Source organism: Schistocerca piceifrons, chromosome X, assembly GCF_021461385.2.
Source record: "Schistocerca piceifrons isolate TAMUIC-IGC-003096 chromosome X, iqSchPice1.1, whole genome shotgun sequence".
Taxonomy (NCBI): Eukaryota; Metazoa; Arthropoda; class Insecta; order Orthoptera; family Acrididae; genus Schistocerca; species Schistocerca piceifrons.
Window position 1 is genome coordinate 169,797,267 of NC_060149.1, and position 17,511 is coordinate 169,814,777.

Sequence of the window (17,511 nt, forward strand, 5' to 3'; positions counted from 1 at the left end):
TTCCACGGAAGCTCAAAATTTAATGCAGACATCAATGCGAGATACTTTTAATAGTTTCTGCAATGAAATATTGTCTCAAAATATGGTAGAAGACCCAAAGAGATTCTGGTCGTATGTAAAGTACACCAGTGGCAAAAAACAGTCAATACTGTCACTGTGCGATAGTGATGGAAATGTTACTGATGATGGTGCCACTAAAGCGGAGTTACTAAATACAGTTTTCTGTAATTCCTTCATGAAAGAAGATGAAGTAAATATTCCAGAATTCAAAACCAGAACAGCTGTTAGCATGAGTGACATACAAGTAGATATCTTAGATGTTGCAAAACAGCTCAAATCACTTAAGAAAGGCAAGTCTTCTCATCCAGATGGTATACCAATCAGGTTCCTCTCAGAGTATGCAGACACAATAGCGCATTTCTTAGCAATCATATACAACCACTCACTTGGTGAAAGATCTGTTCTTTAAGACTGCAAAGTAGCACAGGTCACATCAATATTCAAGAAAGGAAATAGGAGTAACCCATTGAATTACATACTCATATCACTGATCTCAATTTGCAGTAGGATTTTGGAGCATATACTGTACTCGAACATTATGAATCAACTTGAAGAAAATGACTTATTGATACATAACCAACTCGGATTCAGATAATATTGTTCTTGTGCAACACAGCTACTCATTCCCATGAAGTAATGAGTGCTGTCGACAAGGAATCTCAGATCAATTCCATTTTCCTAGATTTCCAGAAGGCTTTTGATACTGTTCTTCACAAGCGACTATTAATCAAATTGCATGCATATGGAGCATCGTCTCAGTTGTGTGACTGGATTCATGATTTCCTCTCAGAGAGGTCACAGCTTGTAGTGATAGACGGTAAATCATCGAGTAGAACAGAAGTGATATCTGGCGTTCCACAAGGTAGTGTCATAGGCCCTCTGTTGCTCCTGATTTATATAAATGATCTAGGTGACAATCTGAGTAGCCCCCTTAGATTGTTTGCAGAATATGCTGTAATTTACCGTCAAGTAAAATCATCATATGATCAATTCCAATTACAAAATCATCTAGAGAGAATTTCTGTATGGTGTGAAAAGTGGCAATTAGCACTAAACAAAGAAAAGTATGGGGTCATTCACATGGGTAGTAAAAGAAATCTGATAAATTTTGGGTATACGATAAATTGCACAAATCTAAGGGCTGTCAATTTGACTAAATACCTAGGAATTACAATCACGAGCAACTTAAATTGGAAGGACCAAATATATAATACTGTGGGGAAGGTGAAACAATGACTGCACTTTGTTGGCAGAACACTTAGGAGATGTGACAAACCCACTAAAGAGACAGCCTACATTACACTTGTCCATCCTCTGCTGGAATATTGCTGCGCAGTATGGGATCCTTACCAGGTAAGATTGATGGAGGACATCGAAAAAGTGCAAAGAAAGGCAGCTCGTTTCGTGTTATCGCACAATAATTGTGAGAGTGTCACTGATATGAGACGCGAGTTGGGGGTGGCAGTCGCTGAAACAAAGGCGGTTTTCTTTGCGGCGAGATCTATTTACGAAATTTCAATCACCAACTTTCTCTTCCGAATGCATAAATATTTTGTTGACACCCACCTACGTAGAGAGAAATCATCATCATCATCATCATCATCATAAAATAAGAGAAACCAGAGCTCGAATGGTGATTTAGGTGTTCTTTTTTCCCAGGCCCCATTCGAGAGTGGAATGGTAGAGAAGTAGTATGAAAATGGTTCGATGAACCCTCTGCCAGGCACTTAAGTGTGAATTGCAGAGTAACCATATAGATGTAGATATAGAAGCTGGTTGCCCTTGCATGGTAGTCATACAGCAGGATCTTTCTGTATAAATGGATCTATGTAAGAGGGATTTCAGATTTTGCTTTTCATTTTGGTACCCTCCAGTAGTTATCACACATGAGGATAGATTCTTGGGGTTCCCTGAAAGATCTTTACAACAGTTTGCTTATGGCACTTAATGAAGGCATAATGCATGAGTTTCTTTCAATTCAATTTAGCCTATGGAGATAACAGAAGCAGAGAATGTATGGGAGATAAACCTCTTATTACACAGTTTACCTGAGGGTAGCTGAAGTAGTAGCTCTAGCACTGAACTGAATGTTTGATCAACAGACTGTTTAACTTATCCCTGACAACCACAGATGGTGCCTTTTCATGTAAGCACAGGGTGTGTTGCTGGTTATGTATACAGAAAAGAGTTAATGTAAAAAAAAAGACATCTTAAAACTATTGTTTTTGACTAGTGTTGATCTTCAAGCATCATCAGACACATAAATATTATCAACATGAGAGGGTGGTTTGTTGGCATCAAACATCTACTGATGTGAGTGATGATGGGACACATTCCATACACTATGACTGTATGGAATAGAGTTCTTGGTGTGAGTGCTGAAGAAGAGAGAGTGGGTTTTAGAGTGGATTTAATCTAGATATAGGCTAATATGAGGGTCTCTGAGAGGAGATCCTAAAGAAAGGTAGCTCACTGGACAAAGGAGGAAGAGATGAAGGAAAGTATGGGCAAATATGCAGTTTTTGTTGCATATTCATGTGGGTTTACACAATCAAACTTACATAAATATAAGTTTATTGGGCTCAGGATTTTGGACAGGTGAAAACGACTTACCAAGAGGTCCATAAATAGGTAAGAGTAACAAAGTGTCACAAATCACATGGTGAAGAGAAAGGAAGATTAGGTTTTAAGTCTTGCTTACGATTAGATCAGTTAGTGACATAGCACAAGCTCAAAATGGATGAAGATGCGGAGAGTAGAGATAATTTAAGGAAATTCTCATTCAGTCTCTCCTCCCCCATCTGCACATAATTTTCAGATTATCTCATGCTTTTTTGTAGCTTTCACTCATCATGACAATGATTTACACAAACCAACAAAATAGTAAAAAAATGATATAAACGGTTTATTATTTGCAACCACATAGGATCTATAATGCTGCAGCAAGACCACAATGGTACAATAGTCTTCGGCTACAAGAATTCAATCACTAAGTACAATGTGGAAGATTAATGTTATTTCTTCAATCCATAACTAAAGAACTCTTTTTATTAGTGTCACCTGACTTTCACTTTAAAACGTGGAACACCATAGCTCTGTAACAGTCTATCGCTCATACCACTGGATGTATCTGATCCTGAATGACAAGTACAGTCACTGGGGCAGCAGTTCAGCCCCTGATAATAATCATAGTTAGAATATACTGAAATTGCTGCCAAATCAGAACAGATCTGCTTTCCTGGTGCTTTCTGAATTAACAGTTGTTAGTATAATGCATTCTTTAAGTAAAAATGTATTCTGTTGTTAAAAATAATTTCAAAGATGACTCATCAGTAGGGACTTGAAATGTAGCACCTATTTTTGGCAAAATTTGCAACTAGTTTTTTAATTTTCATTTTCTTTAATTAGATGTACAAATTTAAAAGGTTGTCACACTACAGGTCTCAGAACAAAGCCTTAGTGCTTTGAAATTGACTGTTGAAAAAGTGGTGATTGAGGAGCTTTTTGACTTCGTTTGCTTTTGGAAAAACTTCAACAGATTTTTCTTCCCCAAAATGGTCTTTGCTTGTTTTCATCTTTTGGCTCTATTTAAGCTTTCAACAAATGATTGCCTCTCTTGAGAAGAAGCACAGTTTTCTCGCCAGTGAACAGAGTGCCTCTCTGATAGAAGGTGTTTCTGGACATTATTTTTCTTTTTCCAACCAATTTGATAATTACAAAGTCTGCAGGACATCGATTTCACCCTTAGGTGGGGATTCATTTCCATTCATCTTCTATTTAACGATACTACAGACTGAACCAGCAGGATACATATTGTAATAATAGAAGTGAAAATAATCTATTCACATGTAAGGGGAAGAATTTCAGTGTGGCCAAAATGCATAGACAGGTTTTGTTTTCTGGTCACTGTAGTGCATACCCTATAAACTGGCAGTCAGCTATGAGCATGAACAAATTAGTGTTATGACCACTGCAGGATGAAGAGTGGTATTGGGAAACAAGCCCCACTTCCCTCATGCAGAGTAGCCAACATACACCAGTATTCTGTTTTTCTGTGAGAGTATAGTTGACACATGGTCACAGCGATCACCATTCCATTCTAGTGTTATGAGGCTCATTTTAGAACTCAATGACACACTATGATTTGTTTTTTCACTCATTTCTACATCTACATCTACATCTACATCCATATTCCGCAAGCCACCTGACGGTGTGTGGCGGAGGGTACCGTGGGTACCTCTATCGGTTCTCCCTTCTATTCCAGTCTTGTATTGTTCGTGGAAAGAAGGATTGTCGGTACGCTTCTGTGTGGGCTCTAATCTATCTGATTTTATCCTCACGGTCTCTTTGTGAGATATACGTAGGAGGGAGCAATATCCTGCTTGACTCTTCGGTGAAGGTATGTTCTCGAAACTTCAATAAAAGCCCGTACCGAGCTACTGAGCGTCTCTCCAGCAGAGTCTTCCACTGGAGTTTATCTATCATCTCCGTAACGCGTTCACGATTACTGAATGATCCTGTAATGAAGCGCGCTGCTCTCCGTTGGATCTTCTCTATCTCTTCTATCAACCCTATCTGGTACGGTTCCCACACTGCTGAGCAGTATTCAAGCAGTGGGCGATTGCATTTCCTTAGGATTTCAAAACAACAAACAATGCACAACACAAAGAATTCAGTAATGGCTACCACGCTATTGCTTGTTGAGGTCGGCAGGGTCATGAGTATGGCAGTTCAGGTCCAGGCTCTACTGGTGTTTGATGCAACCACAGTTCAAAAAACCCACCACCTAAAACTCTGATGTGAAAAGTGTCTGCACTATACCAACTTCTGAACTTTAGGTAGCAGACAAATAACATGTTTCTTTGTTCTTGAATGCTACGTCCAACAGCTGAGCCCATTGCATTATGCAGAGTGTATCTTACACAGACTATTCAGCCGTTCACAAATGGCATGGCACTGAGCATCACGTGCACTGATACATGTTGTGTTAGGGCACTTTTTATTTTGTAAAGACATTCTTCAGCACATTATCTTTCCACAATGAGTTTTTCATAGATACACACAATATTAGTAACTGACTATTGGTTACATTTATGATATTTATATGCAGAAAATGAAGCCCTATCTCTATAAAATAGTTCATGTAGATACAATTTTCTATGAAATAGCATTTATAAGGTAATTTCATGTTCTCACTTTCTAAGACAGGATTTGCATCTAAATTTGCATCTATCACAAATGCGAATTTTTCAGGACCCTACTCATCAGGCTATACATTGTCTTCAGTAAAAGGATTTAGATACTAAAACCATGGAACACATGCTGAACTTGCAAAACTATATGAAGATGTGATCCTGCAGCTAAGAAGAATGAAATTAGAATGAAATCTAGACCATTAGCTGCTTACAGACGTTGATAAATATCAACGGGGACAGTTGAAAAGACTTGTCTTTCTATATGAAGATGGTATCTGTTCTTCCGGACATGTCAGAAAGAACAGACATCATCTTCATATAGATAAGGCTTACTGGCCAATAATCTTCTTCAGTGTGGATGCACTCACATTGCTCAAACACTTATGGGAATCGGTAGATTGACTGCCATGAGTAATAAGTATAGTGAGCATGGGCACTACAAATGTAGTGTATGGACAGGAAGTTAGAAGTGTGGGTCTCACAGGGAGCATGCCAGAGATAAGTCCCTGGAGTCACACTATCCTCTGTGTTCTCAGTGGCCCAGTCGGATAGAGCACCTGCCATGTAATCCTGGGTTCAAGTCCCGGCTGGGGCATACATTTTCAGCTGTCCCCGTTGATATTTATCAATGATTGTAAGCAGCTAATGATCTAGATTTCAATGAAATTTCATTCTTCATACTTGCAAGATCACCAATGGTATCTGTTGTTTTGGACATGTTCGAAGGAACAGATACCATTTTCATATAGATAAGGCTTACCGGCAACTGATCTTCTTCAGTGCAGATCCACTCACACTGCTCACACTCTTATGGGAATCAGTAGATTGACTGCCGTGAGTAACAAGTACAGTGGGCAGGGGTACTACAAATGTTGTGTGTGGACAGTAAGTTGGAAGTGTGCGTCTCATGGGGAGCATGCCAGAGATAAGTCCCTGCAGTCACACAGTGTACTCGGTGGCTCAGTCGGATAGTGTGTCTGACATGTAAGCAGGAGATCCCAGGTTTGAGTCCCGGTCAGGGCACACAATTTCAACTGTCCCCGTTGATATTTTACAACGTTTGTAAGCAGCTAATGGTCTAGATTTCATTGTAATTACAAAACTATTATCAGACATGTTTTCACAAAGTTTTCTTCTACATTTTGACGGAGCCTAATTGTTTCTTGCATTGCATTAGCATTACAGATCTTTCTTTTTTAACCATCATTGATATTACAGGATCTCAGTTAGAAATGTGTTGACTTGCTTTTATATTTACAGATATCATAGTTGCTAGCTGCAAAGAAAATAGGATTCAGTTTTCACAAATTGGTTAGTACAAGATACTGTGCACTGCATTAGTTTTTGTCAAATGCATATCAACTGATTAAGCCAAGCACAGATTTAAATCATATCATTAGATCCCAAATTGTAAACTAAAATATTAGAATTATCTAACAGTCACACAGTTGTTACAACTGAGTGACCAATCTTTTATACGTGTGTTAAGCAACTACAAAATTTACAGTTGCAATCAAAGTTACAGTTGTATCTTTGACACATTCATGTTTCTCAATATTGAAAATGAACATAACATGTTGTTCTAAAAAGAGTACATTGCTGAATTTTTACAACAAATGTGAACACCGTGATCCACTTGTATGTTTGGCTAAATACTAGCATTTTACAGGCAAATAAGTGCAGCTTAAGGTTTGAAAGATGGAAGATTTTTGTTTAATGCCCTGTCAATTATGAGGTCTTTAGAGACAAAGCATATTCTGCAAGGAATGTTTTCTATTTGTTTAACTTTATTTTGTTTTTACATATGGTCATGTGACACATTGCTTCCAATCCTACTGATAGAATGTTTGAGAACAGTATTGTCAACAACCCAATATGAGCTCTTTGTTATTGTGATTGTGGTAGATGGGAGTACCTGTGGCATGTACTTTCCCATCTGCAGTGACAGCAAAAAGTGTCTGTTCTCCACCAAGAAGCTGAACTGGTCGAAGTGCTGATAAGGCCTCACATGGTGTAGGTAATTTCACCTTTGCTCCTTCAACGCCCCCAAGCTGTCCTCGATGATTATGTCCCCAGCCATAAATTGTCCCACTACCACTGCATGAGAGTGTCCAGTCTTCAGGTCTCCTGTTGCACAACACAATAAAAGCAGTAAATAACCTTCATCACATGAAGTAATAGTAATATCAATCACAACAAAAGTAGGAAAAATGGAAAAATTACAAGAAGATACAACATATATAATTTGTTTCAGTAAGCTTCTGGATCAACTGCGTTAGAAGAACATGTGTACTTTTCACTATGATCGCTGGGTAGCTAGCAGTCTGAAGTGTGGTGGAGTTGAATGGAGAGGATAGAGTTAAGGGACGTGCAAGGATAAAAGTAATATAAATAAATAAAAAGATAAATAAAATTACAAACATTGAGAAAGGTCAACAGTGAAATTTCATTCTCACTGCAGAATTTATCTATTATATAATTTTAGTTCACAGCCAGAACCTTGGAATATGGACAGCTGAAAAGGGAAAGTGGGAAAACACTGACAAACAGGCATTGGAAGTAAAAGGTCACAAATTTACATACCTGTGCAACCACAGTAGCAGTTGCTCATCATGTTCTTGCTTGAAAATTTCATGATTCTCATGTTCCCAAACCTGTGAATCACCATCTGGAAGAATTTCTGTGATTTTTTTCCTCACCTTGAAGCAAAGAAAAAAATAGTGAATTAAATATAATATTCTTCACTATAGTACAATCAAAATAACATCCTCGAGCAACATATCATTACAAAATTAAATACACACTGTATTATGTAAAATAATATTTAAAATTATGATCCACATGTTTATTTTTACAAATCTGAAAACAAAACAAAAAATCCTTTTCTTATTCAAAAATAAAATTAGGACTATACCTGCAGAAGAAAATAGACTATTATAATCAGTGATGACTGGAAAAGACTTGTAGTATCACTCAGTGTTGTGTTAAAGTGATACTGTCACACTTATGCAGCTAAACAATACTTATAAAACAGAAACGTTAACAGCACCTATGTTGGCTGAATTACAAAGCACAACTTTCTGCATTCTTTTGGTTAGATATGACATTATCCACTGGTTGGCTATACCATCAATTCCATAAATATTCAATTTATATAGGGGAATACTGTGATTCACATAGTCAAATACCTTAAATAGCTCACAGAAAATATCAACCAGCACTATTTTATTATTTAATACTTGTAAAGTCTGGTGAGTGAACATGTAAACGGCACTCTCAGTAGTGCAACACTTCTGAAACCAAAACTATGATTTGCTGAGGATATTATTGTTGCTCAGGTGAGATAAAAATCTAGAATAAACCATCTTCTCAAAAATTTTGGAAAATGATGTCAGCAGTTATTGATATCTCTATCACCTTTCTTAACTAGGTGTTTGACAATGGAATATTTCAGTCTTTCTGGAAAAATGCCTTGAGTTCATGATATGTTACATATTTCAGATAAGAATGAGCTTATTATATGGGAAAATATCTTTAGTGTTCTGTTGAAAAGACTATCAAAATAGGTGAGCTTTTGTTTTTGAGAGAATATATAATTTTCTTAATTTCACAATGAGAAGTTGGTGATACATTCATATGACTGAATTTTATGACACTTCCTTTTTCAACAAACTGCAGTGCTTCTCATCATTCCTAGCTTTTCCATTCAGTCCCTGATGTCTTGTCTCTTGTTTCACCACATTCCATATAGCTTAAGTCTATTGTTGGAATTACTGATCTCTGACATTATGTGCATGTATGAATGCGCATGTGATAAAACTGCCATCTATGCAGGAGATGGTGGGCTGGGTACAGTGATACCACGAGTAATTCTAAGAAAATCATATGGGGATGAAGGTAGATGATTAGGAGTGAGCGAAAGAGATAAGGTATCCTGTCATAGGGACTTGTGATGACTGAGGTGATGGGGGATGGATGGTTTGTGGTAACAAAGGCTCTAAGCAATATGGGACTTAACAGCTGAGGTCATCAGTCCCCTAGACTTAGAACTACTTAAATCTAACTAACCTAAGGGCATCACACACGCTACCTGTGACCATAGCAGCAGCACGGTTCCCGACTGAAGCGCCTAGAACCACTTGGCCACAGAGACCGGCTTTGTGGTAACAGACATAGAGGAAACTGTGCAGTGGACACATCAAAGTTGTCAGATTAGGTGGCAGCTTTCACATGTAGCTCTACCTCTGGTGAGACAGGAATTTCATTAACAGCGTTGGAAAAGCATGTGGTGGGTGGATCTATGAGGTAGGTCTTGCAATTGAGTCATCCACAGATATGTGACACATAGGGGCAGAGGGCTGGGAGTTTGAGTGATATAGACACAGAGAAGAATATTATACAGATTCGGTGTGTGAGTTTGTTAGTAGCTGGTTTAATAGCACACCGGAATGCACACTTGAAAATTCAAATTCATAAGTGTGAGCAGTAGGGCTGCAAACACTGTAAACATAAGCACTGGCCTTACAGGCAAACTGCACCAGATAGTGACCAGAGCACAGTACGGAGAACCAGTCTAATAAACAAAAGTCATCATAAGACAGACACAGAGTTCCAATAGCAAACAACAACAATTTAATGATTAATTTCATATAGAGCATACCGACTTTAGCATCCCGTGTAGCCACCTTTATACCCTGGTCTCTGGCAGAGAGCATCATGGGCATCAACCCACACCAGTGTAGCTCACAGATACCTCCGGCATTGGCTGTATAATAGTATGGTGGCAGTACAACAGTCAGAAAGATAGTAAGTAGGATAATTTACATTTTACAATACAACAAGAGGTAGTTGAAGCCCTAGTGAGCCACGCAATTCAGTTGTTTCAGTCCTGGGTGAACTTCTCTCTCTCTCTCTTTCAATACTTCACAGCACCAATATTTTTTCTGTTTTTAACAGGGCTATTTCCAATAATAATTTGACACTGTGGATTGGTGGCTCCCATAATGGAAAGACTGACTATACTTTCATTTGTGTTAAAGAATGTAGCTAAATTACATTAAAAATTCTCTTAACTGTTTCCTGTCTAAAGCTGCACCACATGTCCCAGTATATTCAAACAGCTAGTTTCAGCAGTAAAACCTGCAGTAGGACAAGTAGCCAGAACTGTCACAGTTGTAATATCACGACTTTGGTGGTAAGGATTGCTCATCTTAAAGTAGAGGAGGAAGTACAGTTAGTGAAAGGCTAACCCCAAGATTTACAATTACCACTGATGACAGTAGGTGCAGAAAGGTGGCTAAACCCTAAAAACTTTACAGCAAAACTCAGTTTGCTTGTATGTAAGTTCCCCAGTGATACTGTCATCATTGTACAGCACTTTAATCATCCAAAAATTGACTGGGATAGTTACAGTTTTGTAAATGGTTGGTGTGATAATGCATCCTGTTAAACATTACTAAACACCTTCTCTGAAAACCACCTAAACAAGAGAGTTCAGAAAACCACTCTCGACAGAAATATATTACACCTAAGCAATCCTGGTATCACATGTTCATCTGGCACAATTCAACTGCACATATGCATATGTACGCATATATTTAGTATTCACTCAAAAGCTAGCAAGTTTTCATTTTTACTTGTGTGCTTATCAATGACTTGACATTTCTACCATTCATTGAGTTGCGCCTTTACTCCTAAATTATTTACATACATAAGCAACAAGTAGATCTGACCTCCCTGAAGATGTCATATTGGAAGTAGTATCAGTGACTGTGACGTGTAGCAAAGCACAATGGACAGCTGAAACAAGCAGGAAGACTTAAAGGTTCAGTAAACTAGATAAAGAGGTAGTCATGTCATATCTTTAAGAGGAATTCAAAAGAATTTACAAAGAAACAATGAATACTGCTTAGAAGCTGTAAACAAAGGATAGGGCTATAGACACAGAGATGCTGAATGAAATGAATTTTGTTATGAAGAGGGCAAAGCAAGAAGCCTTCAATGACTACTGCAGTAGTGTCTTATTGAATCCTCTCTCACAAAATCCAAATACATACTTGTCATATATAAAGGCTGCCAGTGGCACCAGACATAGTGTCAAGATACTTATGGATAATGCAGGGAATGAAAGTGAGAGTACCAAAACAAAAGTAGAAACACTGAACCCAGTATTTAAATGTTCTTTTACTGAGGAAGATGCAGAAGCACTGCTCCAGTTTACTTCCCGTACTGCTACAAAGACGAGTGATATATGTGTATTAAGTGTCAGTGGCATTAAGAAATGTATAAAATTGAAAACATTAATCAAAAGTTGAGAGCCTGATGGAATCTCTTAACACATATGAGAATTTGCAGCTGAGGTAGCTCCCAAGCAAAACATAACATACTGTAGATACTTTGAACAAGAAGATTTGAAGAAAGAACAAGTGAAGCCCAGCTACAAAATGGAAAGCAGAAGTAACTCATAAAACTACTGTCCAGTCTCACTGACATCCATACGTTGTACAACACCACTCATCACTGTTGATGGCACCTCCCTACACACTAACATCCCTCAGGCCCACGGCCTTGTCACTATCAGACACTAAATGTCCCAATGTTCTTTAGGCTCCAAACCACCACCTCATTGCTTATATACCTTACCAACTATATGCCAAATGAAACTACTTTCTATTTGAAGGGAAAGTTTACAAACAAATCTGCAGCACAGCCATGGGCTCCTTCTGTGCCAACTTGTTTATAAGCCATCTAGAGGAAATCTTCCTAGCTACCCAAAACTCCCATCCCCTAGTCTGGTCCAGGTTCACTGATGACATCTTCAGATCTGGACTCAGGGCCAAGCCACCCTATTCACATTCCTTGCACCTTTCTCAAGTCTGATCTCCACCTCGCTGATGGTACCTTTTACACCCGTCCACATAAACCCACTAACCACCAACAGTACCTATATTTTGACAGCTGCCATCTGTTCCAAACCACAAAATGCCTCCCTCTATAGCCTCAATATCTGAGGCAAAAAGGACTCCTTAGCCCTGTATACTTAGTGTCTCACAAAGGCTTTCACAGACCAGCACTACCCCCCCCCCCCCCCCCCCCAACCTAATACCATGACATATCCTCACACAACCCCAATCCTCCCACTACCTTCAAGGATCAGCTACAAACAAGTGGCCTCTTCGTCAGCCAACATCACCCTATACTGGAACAACTTAATTGTATCCTTTGTAAGAGCTTTGATTCTATCTCAACCTGCCCTGTAATGAGGACATCCAGCCAAGATCTTTCCCACTCCTCCTAAAGTGGTGTTCTGTAACCCACATAAGCTACACAACATCCTAGTCCATCTCTATGCCACTCTCACTCCCAACTCCTTGCCACAGGAATCATATCCCCATGACAGAGCAAGGAACAAGATCTGCCCTATCCACCCACACAGAAACTCCCACTTCAGTCCTGTCACAGGCTTATCCTAACCCATTAGAGGCCAGGCCACCTGTCAAAGCAGCCATGTTATATACCAACTGTGGTGCAAGCCCTGCATAGCCTTTTAAATTGGTAGTCATACCAACTAGCTGTTCACCAGGATGAATGGCCACCATGAAATTTTTGTAAAGAACAAAGTTGATCACCCGGTGGTACAACACATATCTGAGCACAACATGCTCAATTCCAGTGACTGCTTCACAACACAAGCCATCTGATCCTTTTTTCCGCCATCAGCTTCTCTGAACTGCACAGATGGGAGCTATCCTTACAAACATGCTCTGCTCCTATAATGTCCTGGCCTCAACGTCAGGTAACCCACTGTCCCCACACCCTCCACATAGTAGTTTTCCCTTCCTCTCTCCTGTCACCTCCTCCAAATTCATGTCCCCGTGTCACATACAGTGTGTGCCTTCACCCAGCAGCCACTACAATGGTGCCAGCCCATATACCTCCCTCCTGCAATCCTAGCCAGCAAACTGGTCGCCTCTCTCCAAGCTGCTAGCCACCCACCCCCAGTCCCTCTCCCTGCCACCCACCTCACTCTCTCTCTAACCACCCTGCCTGATACTGCCCCCACCCCAGCTAGTCTACCTACCACAAAATAGGATTGGCACTGTCAGTCAAGCTGGCACAGTGTAGAGACATAGGCGTGTCTGGAGGGGAGCTGGGGGAGGGGGAGGGGGGGAGAGGGAGGGGGGAAGGGGGGGAAGGGGGGAGAGGGGGAGAGGGAGGGAGGGAGGGGGAGGGAGGGGGAGGGAGGGAGAGGGGGGGAGAGGGGGGGGAGAGGGGGAGAGAGAGAGAGAGAGAGAGAGAGAGAGAGAGAGAGAGAGAGAGAGAGAGACTGTATTTTACATTAGTTCATCAATGGATAACTCCAAAAGCTACCAAGTTTTCTTTTTTTTGTGTGAGCCCATTGACAACTCAAAGCTTCTGCATTTCAGTGAGTTGTCTCCTTTAATTCTAAAATACTTACATTCTGCATGAATTTGCTGCAACATTTATGTGTAAATGGGAGGCAGTCACTGAAATCCTGAGAAACCTGAATTGGTTGACATTTAAAGAAAGGTGCCAATTTTAACTAACCTACTTACAAAATTTCAAGAACCAGTATTAACTGAACATATTCATCAGGCCCCTATGTATTACTTCCATAGGGACCACAAAGACAAAATTAGACTAATTGTAGTGAACACAGAATCATTTAAGCAGTCATTTTTTCCACACTATGTACACAGCTGGATTGGGAAGAAACTCTAACAGGAGGTACTATTCAAAGGGAGGGGGTGACAGGACAGATGACGTGGAGACTGTGGATAGAAAAAGTATGAGTAGTGGGTTGGCAAAGATAGAGGGCTGCTGGATTATGGGAACTAAGGATGTGTTGCAACGGTAACTCCCATCTGTGTAGTTCATCTTCTTGATCTTCGAGGGTGCTGAAGTTTTTTAACAAACTTTTTCATGTTTTTGAGGGTGCTGAAGTTTTTCTGACAAACTTTTTATTTGTTTTTGAGTGTTCTGAACCGGAAATTTCAAAAGTCCCATCAATATTTTGGCACAGATATGAATCAAAATGGAAAAACCATGAAAAGTGGGACTTTTTGGGTTTTCTGCTTATAACAATGATGCAGTGTTGGTATCAAGTACATGAATATGCTATGATGTTCATTCAAATGGCAAAATGAAAGATTTCATCGCACCTACAATGAAAAGGTGTTGAAATAACTTATGTAAATGACACAATAATTATACTTCATTTTGCATTTGGTAATAATAATAATAATAATAATAATAATAATAGTGCAACAACTTAAAAGAAATTTCAAGGAAGTTTCATTCTCTTTTTACTTTGTGCACCACTGCTGTTATACATGATTCATCTACAAAATGAGAATATACAGTACATGGGTATGTTACAGCTAAGTAAGGCAACAGATGACTAATTTTAGTTCATATCAGGTAACAGGTAAATAAATAGAGTTGAAACCAGTGTACAGCGTAATGAGGTAATAAGATTTCACAACAGGGAATTATGAAAGCAACAATGTAAAATATGACTCACCACAATGTCATGTGGTACACTGGATCACCCCTATTCCATGGAAGCTGTTATTTATATCAAGATTTTGGGTGTTCTAGTCAGCATTGTTGAAAGAAAGTTCAAATGACATGGATGGATCAAATTCCAATCCCTTTCCCATCACTGCTGATGCCTCAAAAAATACCAGTTCTGTGTAGGAGGCACTGTATCCTAAAGCAGACAGTAAATCAACTAGTTTCTGAGCGCCATACTTCTTGCAGAGAAACACAGACAAGCCAACTTGCAACATCGACATGAAAGAGTTGAGTCTGATAGCTGCCACCATGTTGTGTGCCACACATTTGGACTTCCACTTATTCAAGCTTTCTTGCTTCTTTTTCTCCTTCATTTCCTCCTCCTTCTTCTTCACTAATCAATTACCAAAATTTTGGACAGTGTCAGGCATGAGAACCTCATTCTCTGTAAGAAATTGGCCTGCAAGGGGATATTCCTTTGTGCTGTAATCTTGGGATCGAATATCTTCAACAAGTATTTCTGCTGCTGTTTCCAGCACATGTTGGCACTCTTTCTTTGGAGCTGACCTTTTTGACTGATACCAACTATCTGTAAGAACTTTGTACCTAGTGTTTTTAAAACAAATAACAACTGAGTTCTTGACTGATGAATCAATCATTGTATCACTTGCACACTTCCTCAACAGTTTAGCTTTCACAGTCTTGACATCAGTACGGTAGTCACTGTGGATCTGGTCTTTTAACTGCTGAATGGAAAATTGACAGCCCTCTTCATTTTCAGTGAAATAGTTGAACATTTGCTGCATAACACCATCAGTTTCAGTGGCATATGGATCTCACTGTTCTTTTTTTACCCCTAATTGCTTTGGATATTGTGTAGGATCTTCATGGATTGGATGTGGTACTGGCCATCTGCTTCAACCAAGTCAGGAACTGGTCCATTCCAACATATTATTGAGTGTCCCAATCCACAGTTTTGTCTCATAGCAAGGTTCAGAACAGTCCCTTGAAGGTCCAGCGTACACACACAATACAATAGGTTCCATCGATTGGCTGGAGCTTGTTCTGTTGAGCCAGAAATTCTGGCATAATAGCCAAATCACAAAAAATAGCTGGTTCTGAAATCAAAATCCAGTTGAACAGATTGAGTTCCTTTTGGCTGCAACCAGTTGCAACCCTCATAGCTGCTGCAGAAATTAATTTTTCATTAGTGTATATTTTTCTGCTTGTTTCACAAACCTTAACTACAATTTTGCCCTTCTGATGGGCAGCTATCCACTCCTTCCTCATCTTATTTGCTTCACGAACATTCTTCAAGCCCACTTTGGGCCTAAGCGATGACACTTTTCTCCCATGACCCAGTACACCATCACACAGAACACACCTCTCATTTGAACTCATTATGCATGACTATTTTATGCATTTAAACTGAATTTACTGACCACAAATTACTTCTAAACAACTATCCGAGGGAAAACTCTCAAACAATTACCAGGGCAGGAGACCAACACAAAGAACCAGCCTTCCCCTGTCATGTGGGGGAGATCACTGACACTTCACAAACATCTTACACTACCACCACAGCAAGTATCAATTATCAACAATTCCATCAACAATGTGACCCTACTGGAGGATGTAATTCAACAACAGATGTGCAACAGAGTATGGTCAGGGCATGGGAGGTAAGTCCTGAGATGACCCATCCCCTGGGGTTTGAAATCAGACTAACTTCAATGTGCTACATGCCATATGGTTGGGCTGATGAAAAAGTCACTAGGACCTATTTTGTGGGAAATTTTATTCTATTTATGTTCATAAATAGTCAACTTTCTAAAAAATTGTATCTTCTACATCTACATACATACTCTGACCATATGATATGTGGCAGAGGGTACCCTGTACCACTACGAGTCATTTCCTTTCCAGTTCCACTCATAAATAGAGCAAGGGAAAAATTTCTCTTATCTTATCTTCATGGTTCTTACAAAAAATGTATGTTGGCCGCAGTCAAATCGTTCTGCAGTCGCTCCAAATGCCGGTTCTTTAAATTTTCTCAATAGTGTTCCTCAAAAAGAACAGCACCTTTCCTCCAGCAATTCCCATTTGAATTCCCAAAGCACCTCCACAACACTTGTGTATTTTTCTAACCAACTGGTAACAAATCAAGCTGCCAACCACTGTACTGCCTCAATGTCTTCCTTGAATCCAACTTGGTACTGAAGCCAACCATTTGCCTTCCCTACTACAATCCTTACATGCTTGTTCCATTCCATATCGCTTTGCATCACTACACCCAGATATTTAAACAATGTGACTGTGCAAGCAGGAAACTACTAATGCTGTATCAGAACATTATGGGTTTGGTTTTCCTACTCATCTGCATTAATTTATATGTTTCAACAGAGCTAACTGGCATTCATCACACCATCCACAGATTTCGTCTGTCATCTTGTATCCTACTACAGTCACTCAGCTTTGACAGTTCCCGTATAGCACAGCAACATCAGCAAACAACTGCAGATTGCCACCCACCCTGTATGCCAGATCATTTATCTATACAGAAAGTAATAGTGGTCCTGTCACATTTCCCTGGGGTACTCCTACCAATACAACTGTCTCTGATGAACACGCGCTGTCAAGAACAACATACTAGGTTCTATTACTTAAGAAGTCTTCAAGCCACTCACATATCTGGGAAGCTATTTCCTATGCTTGTACC

The 17,511-nt window shown here is 39.5% G+C and overlaps 1 protein-coding gene across 1 annotated transcript in view; it reads right to left on the reverse strand.

Moving 5' to 3' along the window:
• Positions 1-17,511, reverse strand: part of LOC124723043 (E3 ubiquitin-protein ligase HERC2) — an 819,840-nt gene that overhangs the window by 187,416 nt on the left and 614,913 nt on the right. The window contains exons 67-68 of the mRNA XM_047248222.1: positions 7,839-7,954; positions 7,171-7,382 (exon numbers count right to left, since the gene is read on the reverse strand). Of these exons, the coding sequence (XP_047104178.1) occupies positions 7,171-7,382; positions 7,839-7,954 (328 nt within the window). The remainder of the gene's footprint in view (positions 1-7,170; positions 7,383-7,838; positions 7,955-17,511) is intronic.